The sequence below is a fragment of the Pelecanus crispus genome, chromosome 15, assembly GCF_030463565.1.
Source record: "Pelecanus crispus isolate bPelCri1 chromosome 15, bPelCri1.pri, whole genome shotgun sequence".
Classification (NCBI taxonomy): Eukaryota; Metazoa; Chordata; class Aves; order Pelecaniformes; family Pelecanidae; genus Pelecanus; species Pelecanus crispus.
In genome coordinates, this window is record NC_134657.1 from 2,263,736 (window position 1) to 2,282,245 (window position 18,510).

The 18,510-nt window shown below is 47.8% G+C and overlaps 1 protein-coding gene across 1 annotated transcript in view; it reads left to right on the forward strand.

Moving 5' to 3' along the window:
• Positions 1-17,216, forward strand: part of SPEN (spen family transcriptional repressor) — a 66,937-nt gene extending 49,721 nt beyond the window's left edge. Inside the window, exons 8-15 of the mRNA XM_075721626.1 lie at positions 15-128; positions 1,329-1,442; positions 3,122-3,222; positions 5,737-13,669; positions 14,081-14,494; positions 15,398-15,592; positions 16,122-16,280; positions 17,040-17,216. Coding sequence (XP_075577741.1) covers positions 15-128; positions 1,329-1,442; positions 3,122-3,222; positions 5,737-13,669; positions 14,081-14,494; positions 15,398-15,592; positions 16,122-16,280; positions 17,040-17,171 — 9,162 coding nt within the window. The 3' untranslated portion in view covers positions 17,172-17,216. The remainder of the gene's footprint in view (positions 1-14; positions 129-1,328; positions 1,443-3,121; positions 3,223-5,736; positions 13,670-14,080; positions 14,495-15,397; positions 15,593-16,121; positions 16,281-17,039) is intronic.
• The last annotated feature ends 1,294 nt before the right edge of the window (positions 17,217-18,510 follow it).

Below are 18,510 nucleotides of genomic sequence, written 5' to 3' on the forward strand. Positions count from 1 at the left end.
CCTTTTGTGTTCAGCTGGGTTTTGGAAAGAGCATGCCTACAAACTGCGTGTGGTTAGATGGTCTTTCTACAAACGTTACGGATCAGTATTTAACTCGACATTTCTGCCGATACGGGCCTGTGGTAAAGGTAGGTGGGAGGCTTTGGCGTGTGGTTTGAAGTTGTTACTGTCTTCCTTTCTTCCCATCCTGTCCTTTCAACCCCGACTGTCCAGGGCTTTATAGCTCAGGTAGAGAAATTCTCTCTGGGGTGTAATTTGGCCGACAGGGCTCTGTAGCTTTGCATCCTGTTGAGCCGGTACGTAGAGCAGTCGCTTCTGGTGTTTGGAAAACAACAACAACAAAAACTATTTTGAATGAGCCGAGGTAATAAGTATTGGAAACCATTTGTTGCTCTTGTGCAGTACAGTCTCTCCCCAACGAAATTTCTTGAGAAGGCTAACACTGGAGGAACAGCAGTCTAATTATGTAGTTACACTCATGCATGCTAATTACATAATTAGACATAACTATATTTTTTTCATCAGACCAAAAAAAAAAAAAAAAAAGACTTTTTAAAAGCAGTTAGGATAGTCACGCTGACAAAAGTACGTGAAAGAAGAAAGGCAACGATTGTGCAACATACCCGTATCACACAGCGGGAGTGCGTTACCTGCCTACGGTGCTCGAGATTTATGCACATGCTTAAACTTAAGCGTGTGAGCTGTCCCGTGTCTTTCTGTTGGACATTGATGTGCTTAAAGTTAAGCAACGTGTGTAAATCTTCGCAGGATCGGGGTCTTGCCTCCTTAAAGGATTTTTGTGGGTTTGTGTTGCAGCTTTGACATTCTTTATTGTAGCTGTTGTTGCTTGAATAATAAGTTTATGTTGCTAAAGGAAGCTAATATTTGGAAATTGGGCATTTAGCAACTGACGAGCGGTACTGCAGACTGTGATAACAAAAACTGTTTCCATTTTGGGATTAAATGTTCCCTTTACCTTTTTTCCCCCCTAAAACACATTGGAAATTTTTCAAACAACTGAAAGTAAACAAAGAGAAATGACAAAACTCAGTCGCCAAAGAAAAAAAAATACTAAAAGTAAAATACAGAAAAACAAAATAAAGGCATAATATACCTCAAGCCACAATATCCACAATTCAAAGCAGTCCCGTGTCCTTTTATTGTCTCTTCATTACAATATGCCTCATCAGAAAAGCCTGGAAATTTACCTTGCTAAAAATTATTTTCTTACTGGTATCCTCATGACTTAGGATTTTGTTGGGACTGACATTAAGTCCTGTGGATGAGGCTCTTATTTGGTTTTTGTTTTGTTTTTTTGTTTTTTACAGGTGGTGTTTGACCGCTTAAAAGGCATGGCCCTGGTTCTCTACAATGAGATTGAATATGCACAAGCAGCTGTAAAAGAGACCAAGGGGAGGAAAATCGGTGGGAATAAAATTAAGGTGTGCAGAATGACCTCCAAAACAAAAAAAACCCAAAAAAAAAAAAAAAAAAAAAAAAGAGAGAGAGAAACAAATTGTATTTAGGCCTTACTCCTTAAATGCTGGCATTTGCAGACTGCCAGTCAAAAGGAATACTTAGCGGGACATGTATGTCCCAGAGATCAAAGGCTGATACTATTTTTTTTATACTCGGCTTATCAAGATGTTAGGGTATCTTGAACCGTTACTTATAAAGCCTTTTCCAGTATTCTGCCGTTTGTTTCACTGAACTTGTCTCTCTAAGCTCCTGAGTGTCGGTGTCCGTGTTACTACCTCATTTACCCAAATCCAAGGCAAGCTTTTGTCCGTTTTCGTGTTAGAAGAGTGAAATCTGAGGGTGTGAGTTCCTCTGGGATAACACATCGCTGCGTTTCAGCTGCTCCGTGCTGACGTCCAGGCTCTTGACCTGGCCCAGGCAAGCTGCAGTGGCTTGCATGCCGGAGTCGCAACCCAAGCACGCGGTCTGCTCTTGCAGTGGCAGCTCCTTCCTTGCAACAGATTTAAAAAAATAATAATTAAAAACATTACTTCAAAAAATAGATAGAAAGTACTTTTTCGTGGAGCAACACTTAGCATTTACGGGGATGTCTTGGATTTGGGTGAATGTGGTAATACCTGTTACGACTGTCCCATCAGTTCCACTAACTGGGGACGTGAGGTGTCAGCCAACCCTCTGAATTATCTTCCTCCTCCTCCTCCTTTCTTCTCTCCTAAAGAGTGGGTAATGATTTCAAGCGTGATCTCTCATCTGGTGCATTAACCTAGCAGCTTCACACCCGTTGGGGTTAGGAGTCAGATATACTGCAGTTTCTAAGCGCAGTGGTTGAATATAAGTAGCCTTTAAATGCAGTAAAATGTGTGGTCATTTAAAAGTTTCGTACCTTGTGTTTGTGGGTCTTGCTACTTAGCAAATTTCGAACAAGCAACACCCACGATGCATGTATGTCTCTGCTCCACTGCTGTGGTTATACAAATGTCTAGGCTGATTTAAAAAACAAAAAGAGGAGCTAGAATGTTAAAAATACTGCCTTATGTGGCATGCACGTAGATAAATCCATTCTAATCCTTATTTTTTTGCATCGGCTATGCCATTAACTTCGTAATATTGTCACCCTTGGCTAGAAAACATCAACTCTTCGAGTAGCTAGAATAGGGAGCTGCAATTCAGGAGGCTTGGTTCCTTTCCCGTCCCTGCTGTTGCCTTGCTGTATAACCCCAGGCAAATAACGTGGAGTCTGAAATAGATTAATAATGCTGACCTGCTGTAGCACTGCCTTGAGATGAAAGGGACTTTGGAGCTGTAATTGGAGTTGTAGTATTAAAAACGTCAATACCACGATAATAATGTGTATTTTTCCTGCTGGTTTACTGAACAGAAGCCTCTGGTCTGGCAGCTACAACAACATACCCCAGTAAGACGGTAGTTATATAGCTCCATGCAGCTGCACTGAGTTAAGAGAGAAAGGTCTTTATTCCTGGGGATGCGTAGGGCCAGTCCTGAGAAGCGTTTGACTTCTTTTTGTTAAATGTTATCATCCCCGCTTTCAGTTCTGCTCCCATCGTCAGGCTGCAGCAGACAGTGAAGTGTAGTCAAAGTGGATGTTTCTCTCGCTGAACGTGATTTATCCTTTATTTTTCAGGTGGACTTCGCAAATCGAGAAAGTCAGTTGGCATTTTATCATTCCATGGAGAAAACGGGTCAAGACATCAGAGACTTTTATGAAATGCTGGCAGAAAGAAGGCATGTGTCAATATCTTTATTCCAGTCTTTTACTTTTCCAGCATCATCTTCAGTGCAATTAAACTTTCTTTGGGCCATAATTATTGAACAAACACTTGGTTTTGTTCCTCTCAACTTTAGCCTTCTTTTTGAAGTTTTATTAACATTTTAGCATATTTTTAATGTCTTTTACCTTTTCAATATTTTTTTTTTTAAAACAAATTTAGGTGGTCAGACTTAAACTGTGCAGATGAAAGCAGACAGGATATCACACGTCTATCAAGTGTAGTTGGTTACTGAAATTCATACTTAGGTGGAGGTTTCGGCTGTCCGCGTGCTCTATATATTTAGTACCCAGTTACTGTGATGGGTCAGCAGGACACAGTTGTGAGTCATTCATCATTTCTTAGGAATGCAAAGAATAGCTTATCTGTAATGCCTTCCTGTACCCTCAAGAGAAAGGTATATGTTAATGTGTGTATATATAGTCTGATAAACTCCTGCTGCTCGTCTGCTGAGCAGAGGGTAAAATTCGGTCTTCCACCTACCCCTTTCCAATAGTTTAGTTTGTTAACTTGATAAAATAATAGACACGAGTGAGGCTGCAGTTCTTTTTTTTTTTGCTGTTTGACATGAAAAATGTGTTCTGTGTTGATGTCCTTCTGCAGCATCTGGCATGACGGTGGCTGGCCATTGTGCACATGCTGCAAAGGCTTGTGTTCCCCCGGCATGGCCACTTCACCTCTGCGGACCCTGGCTGAGAGCAGCCTGGCACGCAGGCACTCCGCATTTTGTGCTTTTTTTCCTCCAGTGGCTGAATAAACATCCATGTTCTTATTACTAATGACTACAGTGAAGGCTGAAAAGGGAAGCATTTTCTTTTTGTGTGGGTGCATTTTTATTACCTTCAGAGGCTGGCTTAATTGTTAGGGTTCTGGTTTACCTATGAATAAGCCCAGTGTGACACTGACTGTACCGGTGAGCTAGATAAATTCAGTGGTTTTTTGCAGCAAAATAGATGGGTCTAACATATACGCAAAATTGCCAGATTTAAAAGTGAAAAGGGTTTGGAAATTGGCAATCAGGATTTGCATAATGGAAATAAATGTGCACGTCCCCCAGTCCTTGCCAGATGTTGTGATGTGCCAGCAAGCAGTCAGTAATGATTTCCTCTGAACTACACGAAATTCAGGAAAGAGAAGTGCATTATTGGATGTCTTTTAACACACAGGAGTCAGCTGGGCTTGTCTTCACCGTGAAATAATTCTGAATAGAACACTGATTTCTGGAACAACGTGATACTTGGGTACACGTTAGTCTTGTTTTTCCTTTTCTGTCATTATGCTCACACAGCCATTACGAGATACTTAAGAATAATGAATCATGGAATGATTGAGCGAGCTCTGCAGCAAGTCTTGTAATTCTGCATCTTCTAGTCCTCCTCTGAGCTCCTCCTGGCAGTTCACAGTCCCTTGCAATGACACTAAGACCTGCACTAACCAGGTTCTCTTAGGTTGTAGTAGCCAGTCTAAATAGGACCCAACAGAAAAAAACCCACAAAAAACCCAAACAAAACCCATGATTAATTTTTTTAACTTCACAGCTGCCTTTCACAATGTCCCACTTACACTTGCAGAATGAGGTTTTTGTCTTCCCTGTTTTGTTTCTTTGTGTTCCTTCTTCAATTTTGTATGTTTCTTCAAAGGTGGAAGCTGTCAGCTTTTAACATAAAACATAAACTGTGAAGCCAAATAACATATATGAAATAGAGTATGCAAAAGACTCTGTAATGGTGGAGAATTGGAGCACCAGCTCTACACCACCCCTCTGCCAAAGAGGCATGTTTGGTGTTAGAAATGACTTATTTTTGCCATTTGGAGGTATTGAGATAATAACGCTAATTGCTTGACTGACTTTGCTGAATGCTTCCCATGAATGCACCTGCTCTCATAAACAACCTGATTGTTTTGTTGTTGTTGTTGACTTGGTCTGTAAATAGGCAACGTCAGCATGTCACATGCAGCGAAAGAGCTAATTTTGGAATAAAATGATCACTTAGAAGGTTTAGCATTTTTAAAGAAATCTTGTTACCACTTTACTGCTTAGTAATGGAGAGGTTCCAGCCTCAAGTTTTGACTTGACTCATGTTTTCAGAGGTAGGTTTCAGGTTCTTGAGATGGGGTGGTCTTCACCGTGACAGACTGCGCCTGGGTACACAAGTGCAGTGTAGGTTTCACCTCAATTTAATGTAATATTTGAATTTGGCAAAAATGAAGCAGTGAGGGTGGTGAAGAGATACTTGGCAAAGCTGTCACAAAATGACCAATTAACTGCATATGGTATTCAATAAGCTAACAAAGCATTTAATCCGCTGCGCACCGATTCAGTGTTTTTAGATCTCTGTATTCAGCTGTGTACAGTTGCCTTGATGCGTGCGTAAAGAAATGATCGTAAAATGATTCCCCTACATAGCAAATGTAATACAGTACGTCGGTTGAGAAGGAGAACTAATGTGTTTATTCTCATATTTAGCAGAGATGAAAGAAGAGGATCTTATGAATATGCCCCTGATCGTACTTACTATGAGACCGTTCGGACTCCAGGGACGTATCCTGAAGATCCTCGGCGAGAATACCCAGCTCGAGGCAGAGAATTTTACGCAGAGTGGGATCCCTACCAAGGAGACTACTATGACCCGCGATACTACGATGACCCACGCGAGTACAGGGATTACAGGGGCGATCCATATGAGCAAGACATAAGGGAGTACAGTTACAGGCAACGGGAGAGAGAGAGGGAGAGGGAACGGTTCGAATCCGATCGGGACAGAGACCACGAACGGAGACCGATTGAACGGAGCCAGAGCCCGACGCACTCCAGGCGTCCGCAGAGTCCTGGGGCGTCTCCCTCGCAATCGGAAAGGCTGCAGAGCGATTCGGAGAGGAGGATTTACAGCAGGTCATCGGATCGCAGTGGCAGCTGCAGCTCTCTGTCTCCTCCACGATATGACAAGCTCGACAAAGCCCGCGTGGAACGTTACGCAAAAAATGAAAAAACGGAGAAAGAGCGTGCTTTCGACCAGGAGAGGATCGACAAGGAGAAACGCTTGGTGAGAAAGGAAAAGCCGGAAAAAATAGAAAAGGAGAAAACGGATAAGCAAAAACGAAAAGCAAAAATCCATTCGCCCAGCTCTCAGTCTTCGGAAACGGATCAAGAGAATGAGAGAGAGCCCAGCCCTGAAAAATCGAAGGGCAATAGTAAACAAAGTAAAGAGAGAGGTGACAAAGAAGGGACAGCTAAAAACCGCCTGGACCTAATGCCCTGCGTTGTGTTGACCCGAGTAAAAGAAAAGGAAGGGAAAGTTATTGATCAGCCTGCTTTGGAGAAACTGAGAGCAAAGCTTGATAATGACACTATGAAGTCCCCGCTTCTTGAACAAAAAACACAGACATCTCAAGCTGAGCAAACCAAGTCTGATCAGTCTAAACTGGAACCTGTCAGAACCAAGGTACAAAAAGAGAAAGCCCTTGCCAGTCACGTAGAAGTGGTGGATAAGGAGGGAAAACTGAAACCCAAAAAGCACTTGAAGACAGAGCAAACTTCTGAGGGGGCCAACGCGGTAGATCTAGACAAGTTGGAGGCTCGTAAAAGACGTTTTGCTGATGCAAATCTGAAGACTGAGAGGCAAAAACTGGAAGCAAAAAGAAGCAGCCAAGATGAGGAAGACGCACGCATGGTTTTGAAAAAGCAGCTTGATGCAACGGCTTCGTCTAGAGAAGCGACAATGTTAAGGGAAGGAGAATTGGAGAGAAAACCCCTGAGGAAGGAGGTGCTTAAAAGGGAATCTAAAAAACTCAAACTGGAAAGACTTATCCCTGTTACTAGTCCCAAAGAAATTCAGGAGACTCTTAATGTTGGTGGCATTGGCATGCGTCCCACCCTAGATCTCCAGACGAGGCTAATGGAGACAGCCGATGAACCAGTGGAAGTTCAGGAACTCTCTTCTAAAAAACTGAATCCAGTAAAACCCCAGCATAAACAGGTACAGCTAGTAGATGACCAAGGAACAGAGAGGGAGGATGCCAGGAAGAATTACTCTGGTCTTCCTGAAGACACACCTGACCATAAACTGGGCCAAGAGAAACCTCAGTCAGCTGATACGGAGGAGAAAATTGGCATTGACATTGACCACACGCAAAGCTACAGGAAACAAATGGAGCAAAGTCGTAGGTTAAAACAGCAGCTGGAAATGGAGATAGCCAAGTCTGAGAAGTTCGGCAGCCCAAAGAAAGACGTAGATGAATATGAGAGGCGGAGCTTGGTCCATGAGGTGGGAAAACCTCCGCAAGATGTCACCGATGACTCTCCACCAAGTAAAAGGAAAAAGACTGACCAGTTTGACTTTGAAATTAGCACTAAAAGAGAAAGAAACTACAGAAGTTCTCGACAGGTGAGTGAGGACTCCGAAAGGACGTCCTGTTCCCCTAGCATCAGGCACTTCCCTTTCCACGAAGATGATGACACGCTCGATTCTCCGAGGCTAATGCCATTAAAGGAAACCAAAGAGTCACCTAAAATAGAAGAAAAGGGTCTTTCGTATTCCAACATGACTGTGAGGGAGGACTCGCTGAAATTTAATCCTTACGATTCCAGCAGAAGGGAGCAGATGGCAGAAATGGCTAAAATAAAACTATCCGTGCTGAGTTCTGAAGATGACTCGAGTAGGTGGGAAACACAAGTGAAGCAGGAGCCCGGTAGAGTTGATATCAGCTTTCCGAGCAGCATCGTCAAAAGAGACAGCATACGCAAGCGGTCCGTCCGAGACCTGGAACCCGGGGAGGTGCCTTCAGATTCGGATGACGACAGTGAAAACAAGCCCCATTCCCCGAAAGCCTCGTCCTTGTTAGAGAGTTCCAGGTTGTCTTTTTTATTAAGGGACAGAGAAGAGAAGTTACGTGAAAGAGAGGAAAGACTGTCAAGTTCCTTAGAAAGAAACAAATTTTACTCTTTTGCGTTGGACAAGACAATCACACCAGACACAAAGGCCTTGCTGGAAAGAGCTAAATCTCTCTCTTCGTCCAGAGAAGAAAATTGGTCCTTTCTAGATTGGGATTCAAGATTTGCTAGTTTTAGAAACAATAAAGACAAAGAGAAGGTCGACTCAGCTCCGAGACCTATTCCATCTTGGTATATGAAAAAGAAAAAAATCAGGACCGATTCAGAAGGTGGAAAACTGGATGATAAGAAAGAAGATCATAAAGAGGAGGAGCAAGAGAGACAGGAACTGTTCGCTTCTCGGTTTTTGCATAGTTCAATCTTTGAACAGGACTCCAAGCGCCTGCAGCATTTAGAGAGAAAAGACGACGATCTCGACTTCATTTCTGGTAGATTGTATGGGAGACAGTCTTCCTCCGATGGGACTAACAGTGCAGCTGATTTGGTGCAAGAACCGGTGGTTCTCTTCCACAGTAGATTTGTTGAACTAACGCGAATGCAGCAGAAAGAAAAGGAGAAAGATCAGAAACCAAAGGAAGTGGAAAAACAGGAAGATAAAGAAAACCGGCCGAAAACGCCAGAAACGGTTCCTGATAGTAAAGAACCAGAACATAAAACTTCCTCAGTGGTTGGTCCCTCTTCGGTCGCTGTCCTACCACAGGAACCAGCACCAGCTGCTCCTGAGAAGGTAGCAAACGAAAAGGTAGTGGTGGAAACAGCTTCTGTAAAAGAAGAAAAACCGTCTGAACCTGCTTCTACAGCAGAGGAACAAAAACCTTTTCCTGAACTTGCTGCTCCTGTCAAAATTGAACCACCCGAGCAAACCGAGCCCCCGCCGGTCGTAGAAGCTAGTAAAGAAGTTGTTGCTACAACCCTGGCACCAGAGGAAGACGCTGTGGCAACAGAGCATCCTTCATACTTGGATACCAAGCCTCCTACTCCCGGAGCTTCTTTAGACATCAGTGTAGATCCAGAACCTGAAGCTGCCCAGTTGATTCCACCCCCGCCCAAGCTAGTTCAGAAGTCCGATGAGACTGCCGAACCTAAAGAAGAAAATCCTCCGCCTTCTGCCAACGCTGATGCTAGTGCGAGTCAAAAGGTAGAGGCGGCTGCTGAGGTCCTGCCGCCTGTTTCTGACAATGATATGGAAGTCGAACCTCCGGTTGTTGTAAAAGATAAAAAGTCCTACAAGAGTAAACGCTCCAAGACTCCTGTGCAATCGGCTGCAGCTAACATCACGGAAAAGCCCGTCACGAGGAAGAGCGAAAGAATTGACCGTGAAAAACTCAAAAGGTCGAGCTCTCCTCGTGGGGAGACGCAGAAGCTTTCTGAATTGAAAGTGGAGGCCGAGAAGGTTTCGAGGAATGCTGCTAAATCCCCTAGTTCTGCTGCAGAGCCGGAAAACGTGGAGCCAAGCTTGCCAATAGGCCGGACTAGGCGCAGAAACGTAAGGTCAGTCTACGCTACCACAGGGGACAATGAAGGCCCATCTCCGGTGAAGGACTCCGTGGAGGTCACTAGATCCACCAGGAAGAGAGGGGAAAAGGAACCTCAGGAAACAGTGACAACTGTTCCTACGACCCCGAGGAGGGGAAGACCTCCGAAAACCCGTCGTAAGCCAGAGGAGGACATCTCTCCAATAAAGACAGAGCCGGTACAGCAAGAGGCGGAGGAGGCTGAAACTAAAGATGCTGTGGAAGCTCCTAAGCCTGCAGAAGGTTGGAGGTCTCCTAGATCCCAGAAGCTAACACACAGTCACTCATCAGCTGCTACCAGCCAACAGGGGAAGAAAGGGAAGAATGAACCGAAAGCCGATACCTCGGCTGAATCTGAAGATGCTGCTGAAAGAAGCAGTCAGGAATCGAGTGTCGGTGACAACAGCAATAAAGCAAAAGCCACTGAGAAAGAGCCGGCGGCGAGCGAGCAGAAACGTGATAGGAAAGAATTGGATGCGGAGAAGAACCAGCTAGAAATCCCCACGGTTGAGATCATTGAGAAGAAGCCGGTGCCGGAAAAGGTTACGAAATCCAAAAGGGGAAGGTATAAGAATACCAAAACTGTCGTAGATAAAGCATCCGTCTGTCTCAAAAATGTAGAAATACGCCTCAATGTGGACGAAGTCAAGGGTGCCTTGCGGCCGACTGAAGAGGAAGTAGAGCCGGTGGCGGTGTCGCCGGCCAAAATGAAGAGCCCCCCAAAAGAGGACATCTTGCCACCCCATTTTGCTAAGAATGAGGTAGAAGATTCATTCCCAGAAACAGAAAAGGAGGTGATGCGGGAACCAAAGCAGTCCCCTGAAGCTGCCCAGTTAGCAAAACAGATTGAACTCGAGCAGGCCGTGGAGAATATTGCAAAACTCACCGAAACTCCTCCGTCAATTGCTGCCTACAAAGAGCCGACGGCAGATGTGCCTGAAGTTCGTCAGGAGGAGGAAGGAGATAAACCCGCGCATCAGGCTAGTGAGACAGAGCTGGCAGCAGCCATTGGCTCCATCATCAATGATATTTCTGGAGAGACGGAAAGCTTTCCTGCACCCCCGACGTATCCCGCTGAATCGGAAGCTGAAATCCCCGCAGAGCCCTTGGTGTTACCGTCACCTCGGGAGGAGATGGAGCCTGAGACTGATCAAGCAGTGAATAATATCCTAGAAACTGAGGCTGCCGTCGAGCCCGCGGTGCAGCCGGTTCCCAGCTCTGCCCCATCGGTGGTAGAAGCGGAGAGCAAGGAGGCTGAAGTCAGCTTCAGCGAATCTTCCAACTCTGCACAGGAGGCCGAGACCTTGCAGGAAGCTGAAGTTGCTCGGAAGGAAAAGGGCCGTCAGAAAACCACGCGGCAGAGGCGCAAAAGGAGCACGGGCAGAAAGGGTGATGCCGTTGAAGTCAACGCCTTCGAGCCAGAGAGGGTGCAGAGCAAGTCGCCCCCCGCCAGCGAAGTAAAGACAAAACCCGAAGAAGCTTTGAAGGAGGAAAAGCAAACTAAAACCACGGCTCAGGTGTCCATGGAGCCAAGCGCTTCCGATGTCAGCAAGGCTGCGGCTGCTGACGTTGTGGCCGCGCATGAAGCTGTCGCGGAGAGCAGCACCTCTCCGAAAGCGCCCGCTCCGACTCCTCTGGACCTGGCCACCCCGCCGGTTCCCCTCGACGAGGGGAGTCAGAGCGGGTTCAAGATACGGTCGCCCATGGAGAACGCGCCCATCACGCCGCCGAGTGCCCCAAATGCAGCCCTTCCTGCCATCCCTTCGGCGGCAGCAGCAGCCGCCAAGCTGCCCACCCCGGTGCCCGCCGCGATCGTCCCCCTTCACTCCGGCGCTGCCAAGGTGCCGGAGTGGATGGTGAGGCACGAGGAACCCCGTGCCCGTTCCACGCCCCCGCCTGCTCTCCCACCGGACACAAAGGCGTCAGATATCGATACAAACTCCAGCACGTTGAGGAAGATACTCATGGAGCCCAAGTACGTCTCGGCGACGAGCATAACCTCCACGCACGTGACGACGACGCACGCCGAGCCAGTGAGCGCGCCTCGTTTGGAGGAGGCACCCCTCCACCCCGCGGTAGAAGCCATAAAACCGGTGTCGGAGGAGAAGCCGGCAGTCCCTGCCACCAACGCCTTGGACCCACCAGTGGCTGAAGCACCGGTGTTCAGCGAGAAGGAAAAGATAAGTACCGTGATCGCTCCCAAAGCCACTTCTGTTATAAGCAGGATGCCCCACAGCGTGGATCTGGAGGAGGCTCCGAGGATCACGTTGGTGAAGCAAGCTCCCCAAACCCAGATGTGTCTCGTCAACGCCCCCTCGCCGAAATTTAAGCAGAGGTCAAGCACAAATGATAACAGTAGGTTTCATCCGGGATCGATGTCTATTATCGAGGAGAGGCCTGTAGAGACTGGGTCCAGCCCGGGGCTGCGGGTGAACACCTCGGAAGGCGTAGTGCTTCTGAGTTACTCGGGACAGAAGACGGAAGGCCCTCAGCGAATTAGTGCCAAGATCAGCCAGATCCCCCCAGCCAGCGCTGTCGACATAGAGTTTCAGCAGTCTGTATCCAAGTCTCAGATTAAACAGGAACCTATCACGCCATCTCAGCCGACGCCGAAAGGCTCCCAGGCCTCCGCAGGCTACGGGACTGTTTCCACCCATTCTTCTTTGGTACTAGGAACACAACCTTATAACACGTCGCCCGTCATCTCCTCCGTTAAACAGGAGCGCACTGCGCTGGAGAAGTCCGACTCCTCCCACATTTCTGTCCAGACTCCAGCGTCTCAGCCCGGTAAAGTCCTCACGCAGACTGTAAACACTCCACCCGTACTCGTCCACAACCAGATGGTTGTGAACAAAAAACTGTCCGATCCAGCTGCTCTGAAAGTGGAGACTAAGACTCTGCAACCCTCCAACCTGAGTCCTGGAGTTAGTCCTCATCACCCTTCCCTCTCTGGGAAAATGCATTCGGAAGCAAACCACGTCAGCTCGGGACCCAGCACCCCAACCGACCGGGCTATTTCCCACTTGGGGGTCACCAAACAGGAGCCGCACTCGCCGCGTACTAGCGGGCACTCGCCGTCGCCATTCCCCCGGGCTTGTCATCCCGGCAGTACCTCGTCTCCGGCTTTATCGAGCAGTACCCCCGTCATGCTGGCGCCGGGAATTCCCGTTCCTCAGTACATATCCAGCATGCACCCCGAGCAATCCGTTATCATGCCCCCTCACAGCGTCACGCAGACTGTGTCCCTGGGCCATCTGTCCCAAGGCGAGGTGAGAATGAATACCCCTCCTCTCTCCGGCATCCCTTACGGCATCCGCCCGGAAGCGCTCCACTCCCCCAGAGCTGCTCTGCAACCCCAGATAGAGATCAAACCTCAGCGATCCAGCACGCCCCAGCCGGCCCCGATACGGGACATAGTCATGCCTCCTCTGTCTTCTCAGCACGCCCCCGAGGAGGAGATGCACTACCACCACACCACGGTGTGCAGGGGACCGGCCCCTGTTCAGCCTGACGTGCTGGTGATGCAGCCAGATTACCGCATGCACCCCACGAGCATCAGGCTCGACCAGTACAACGTCCCCCGGGACGTGAGGATGATCATGCACCCGCACATGGCCGCCGTGGGTGAGCACCACTCGGAAACGAGACAATCCCGAACGCCTGAAGGGGCTGTGAAAACTCCCCCTGTCAGTAAGACCCCGCAGCCCGGAAAAGAGACGCCAAAATCTTCCGAAGGCAAGATGGCACACTCTCCTCACAGCGAACCCCGGCTCCTCAGCGTCCCCTCCAGCAGCCAGCTGCCTGGACTGCCTTTGACGCAGCCGGTGGTGGTACCGCACGGGGTGCAGATCATGCACCCCGCGGGGAGCTCCTTTCACGATTATCGGTCTGTCTATGGCGACATGAGGAATTACCATACGGCGGCGCAGCTCGGGCATCCTCAGTTCCCGGGTGCCTCGCCGATCGGGTTGCCTTCCCGGAGCATGACCCCATCTCAGGTGAGAAATGAAACCCTTTCTTCTCCTTTTACCTGAAATCTGGAGTGCTTTGAGCTAATTACAGCCCCGGCGCGGCTCTGCGTGGCCACAGGAGCTGAGTTTAGCTCACTGTGCTTAGTCTCCAAGCCCTACTTAAGTTCATAGCGCAAGAGGAGCTGGTTTTGTTGGGGAAATGGGGCTTGAACGCTGCTTAGCATTAGAAGAAGCTAAAAACCCCCATTTTCTTAACTACTCTAGGACTCCAACCAGAAGGTGTGAAGCTGCCTACAGGTTTCTAGACGTAGTGGTGCTGGGGGGAGAATTCTCAGCATCGAGGTGGCGCGTGAGTCAGACATCCTTTGGAGGGATGGCAGTTCTCATATGCCCATGGCCTAAAATCTTTCCTTTTCCCCCCCCGTGCCTGCTTCCCAGGGTCTACCGGAGGGCGAACACTCGCACCCCAGCCAGCCAGTACGCAGCAAGACTCCTCAGATCCCCCAGGATCCCAAGGGCCCGCCGGCAGCAGGACCCGAACAGAGTCACCACCCTACTGTAAATAGGCATGCGGCACCGATAGACCCTCACGTCCACCTTCAGAGGGCACAAGCGGACACGGGCCAGACCTCCTACCCTTCGCCCGTTGCCATTTCGATGAAACAGGAGCTTCCGTCGCCGCACCAACCTCAGGCGGTTCCCAAACAATCCATGTTTATCCCGACGACCTCGGGTCCCGGCGCCCCGCCGGGGCTGCCCCTCAATCGCCCTGAGCCCCAGTCCGCTCTCAAACAAGAGCCGTCTCCTCACCCCGTTTCGCAGAGACCTGTGGATATGGTTCAGCTTCTGACGGTAAGTATTGCTCCGTCGTCTTCTCCTGGCCGAGTAGCTCCTCGTCCAGGGAGAAATAATCGGCTTCTGCGTAGCTTGTCTCACCTGCGGCACCAAAATCTGAATTCTCTTGCATCAAATGCTTCAGATATGGAGAAAGCGATCGATCGTCCGTCTGTTTTCTGCTCTTTCTGCCCCCGGTGAATTTTAGCTGTGTTCACGTTTACATGACGTTTCCTAGAGCCTCAAGATACTGCGCTGTTAATGCAGAGCAGCTCCTGTTTCTCTCATTATTGGTTCAAACAACCTGCAGGCTCAGGCAGGCAGTGCTGCATCATTTTTGCAGTCAGCTGTTCCTTGGGAAGCTTTTCTTCACGGGCAGGAGAGAGTCATGTATTTAACTTAAAGAAAAACAAAAAGACCACTCTCCCAAAGCCTAGAGACTGAGGAAGAGGAGGGAGATAGTGAGGAACAGGCACCGACGAGGACCCGAGAGTTCCGTTCAGCGCCGAGTATTTCCCGTATAACCTTGAGCAACTCTCCTCCTGCTGCTGTTTCTCAATTCTCCCGTTTGTAAAAGAGAAAATAGCATTTGGTAACAGCCCCGCTCTGCCTCGTGCTGTGTGGGAGGCTGAAAGATTGGGAAGTGCTCTGATGGTTATGATGAAGGGAGCCACCCAGGCATCTTAGCCAGCTGGAAGAAAAAAAGGGCTGAAATACTGATTTAGCAGGACCTAACCCAAGCCCGGACTGGCGTGTACGAGGGGTGAGAAGATGTTATGTCCGTACCGAGTCCTTCAAGCAAAGCAGTGGTGTCTTAATTGCCTGTGAAAGTAAAAACGAGGGAAACGAGCAGCTCAGGCAGGATTTCAGATCCCCCTCTCCTTCATCTGCGTTTAATATTTCTTCTCCTTCTCTTCCCAGAAATACCCGATTGTCTGGCAGGGCCTTTTGGCTCTAAAAAACGACACGGCCGCTGTTCAGCTCCACTTCGTCTCCGGTAATAACGTCTTGGCGCACCGGTCCCTGCCGGCGCCGGAGGGAGGCCCGCCGCTGAGAATCGCTCAGCGCATGCGGCTGGAGGCTTCGCAGCTGGAAGGCGTCGCGCGCAGGATGATGGTGAGGGGTCGGGACGGGGCGAGGCTGCGTGTTTGGGAAGAGCTAATACCTACGTGCTGAAAGCTGGGCTGTTCTTGCCACCCGTGTAACAAAAAAAGACCGCTTCTCCCAGAAAATTTGGCGCTCGTTGCTCGTGTCATGTTATTTTGGGTGATAGCTGCGCGATTCCTTCGTCCCAAAGAGCGTGAAATACAGATTGCGAGTCACGAGCAACAGGTATTACTCTGCCTTCGCAGAGAAAGGAACGGCAGAGTTGGGAAACCTTTGAAGTCACCCATCACCCGGCCCTGGAGCAAATTCCTGCTGGCTCTGACATGTCGGAGTAAGGCGGAAAGCGGAATTCAGGCGGCTGTGGAAATCGGGAGTTTTCAGTCCTTTTCGCCATTTCGGCTGGCCGAGCTTTCAGCACGTCTTTTGTAACTCCGAAGGAGTTCAAAGAGAGGATTTTCCACCGCAATTAATGAATGTATGTCAGGAATGGGCCTGTTCCCAGCAAACATTCGCCTTAATGACTGTATTTTCTTTCCAGGTGGAGAGCGATTACTGCCTATTACTGGCCTTGCCTTGCGGCCGAGACCAGGAAGACGTAGTGAATCAGACTGAGTCACTGAAGGCTGCGTTCATCAGCTACCTGCAGGCTAAGCAAGCTGCAGGAATCATCAACGTTCCCAACCCCGGCTCTAATCAGGTATTGGCAGGGAAAGCCCTGGAACGCCGCAGATAAGCTAAATCGATAGATAATGGGACCTACAGCCTTCCGCCCCAGGGCTTTGCTTAAAATCCTAGTGGAGGTGCCTGCTTTTATCGTTGAAATAAACCACCCACGTTTACCGTGCTGGCTCGTTACATCGCCAATCGAAACGCACCGATAGAATTGATATAATTACTGAAAAAGAACTGCAAAGCCAAAAAAAAAAAAACAAAAACCCCAAACGTATGTTCGGTTTGTTGGCAGCCCTACATCTTGGGCTGAAAACAAACCAAACCCATTTTCCGACTCTTTTTCTGCGTTGGAAGTAGAGTCCTCGTATCATATCCTGATTTTTTCCGGGACGGCTGGAGTTTTCTTGCTCTTTGCTGCATAAATGACAAACGTTTGGGTTTGGTGATGCGGAGTGTTTATTCCAGATGCGTTGCTGCATCAAATCAAATTTAATCCGTTCCCTGGGCTTGAACAGCTCAGAATGAGCAGTCAGCGCTTGGAGCAAGTGCTGAAATGGTAATTAATGGGAATTTTTTTGTCTTTTGCCATAAAACCGGCCAGCTCTTACGCCCCACCTTGGGAACCGCACCTGAGGCTGCTGAAGAGCCTCTCCTTTTCTATACAAGTGCGCCGGTTTATGAGCCTTCAGGCACCCAAAAAATTCCGAACGTCCCATTTTAAAACATTTTAGGCCAGCCCTCAGCCCGGTTTGTCTCTCACCCGTGTCCCTTTTCTCCCTCGCAGCCTGCCTACGTTCTGCAGATCTTCCCACCCTGCGAATTTTCGGAAAGCCACCTGTCCCGCCTAGCCCCGGACCTCCTCGCCAGCATCTCCAACATCTCTCCTCACCTGATGATTGTCATCGCGTCGGTATGAGCTGTTTACCGGTTACTGACTTTATTATTATTATTTTTTTTTTTTTCCAAGGCCCTGCAGCAAAAAAAAAAAACCAACAGAAAAAAGAAAAAAAAAAAAAGCCCACAAAAACCACCAAAAAAAAAATTTAAAATAAAAATAAATAAAAAGAGAGAGAGAAAGTAATGAAACAAGAAAATGCTGCCAGACTACCAGCCTCCTGCCCTAACCGGCCTCGATCAAACTGTTGCTGGGTAGCGGTTGCGCTACCCTGTTTGTTTACATATTGTTTTAGCTTATGGACAACTGATGCACTCAGCAGGCGGACTGGTATTGGGTTTCTGTGCCTCCTTTTGGGGAAAAGATAAAGGATGGCTTATTTTTTTTAACAAAAAAAAAAGGAAAAAAATAAAAAAGAACCTGAACTGCCTTTGCACTAAATTAGTGACTCGGACCTTTGCACAGTTGGAGACACGCTGTGACGTTCTGGATGTCTTGACACACATTAACGCGCGCCGTGGACTAAACGCAGGACCTGGGGACTTCTGCTGAAATTTGTGGGTCAAGGATCATTTCACACATTATCTTTTTTTATTTTATTTTATTGGTTGGGTTTTTTTTTTTCCTTTCTTTCTTTTTTTGGGGGGGGGGGTGTGTTGGGTTTTTTTGGTTTTTTTTTTTGTTTTTTTTTTTTTTTTTTCTGGATGTGAACCTTCCTCTCTTCCACTTGCCCCTGCTGCAGCCATCTTCTCTTCATCTGGGATGTACAGTTTACACTGAAAAAAAAGAAAAAAAAAGAAAATACAAAACAAACAAACAAAAAAAAACAAAAGGGAGAGCTATTTTCCTTCCTGGTGGGATATGCAGAACTCAGTGGGTGTGTGTATATATAAATATATATATAATATATATAAATATATATAATACTGACTTTAAAAAAAGAAATCAAATCCCCACAACATACATTTTTTTTTAATCTGTGCCAAAAATGTGTTTTCAGAGAAAATCTTATTTTCATACTCAGACTTTGTATTGTCACTCATTTGTAAGTGCGCTTCATTTAAACATGCCCCCCCTCGTCTCACGAGCTGTGGAAGTGTTATACACTTGTACAAAAGACTTTGGCCCCCCCTTTCCGTCCCGTCGGCTTCCCTAACACTTATTAATTTATGGAACTGTTTTTTTGTTTTCGTTTTCGTTTTTGTTTTTTTTTTTCTCAGCGCAGTTTTGTTTTGTGTGTCCATTGGATTACAAACTTTATTAAAAAATACAAAACACCTCGGCGCCCGCATCTCGTCCCTCGGCCGCTCGGGATGGGGAGGGGGGAGAGCAGAAGGAGGGCTGGGGGCTCCCCCCAGGA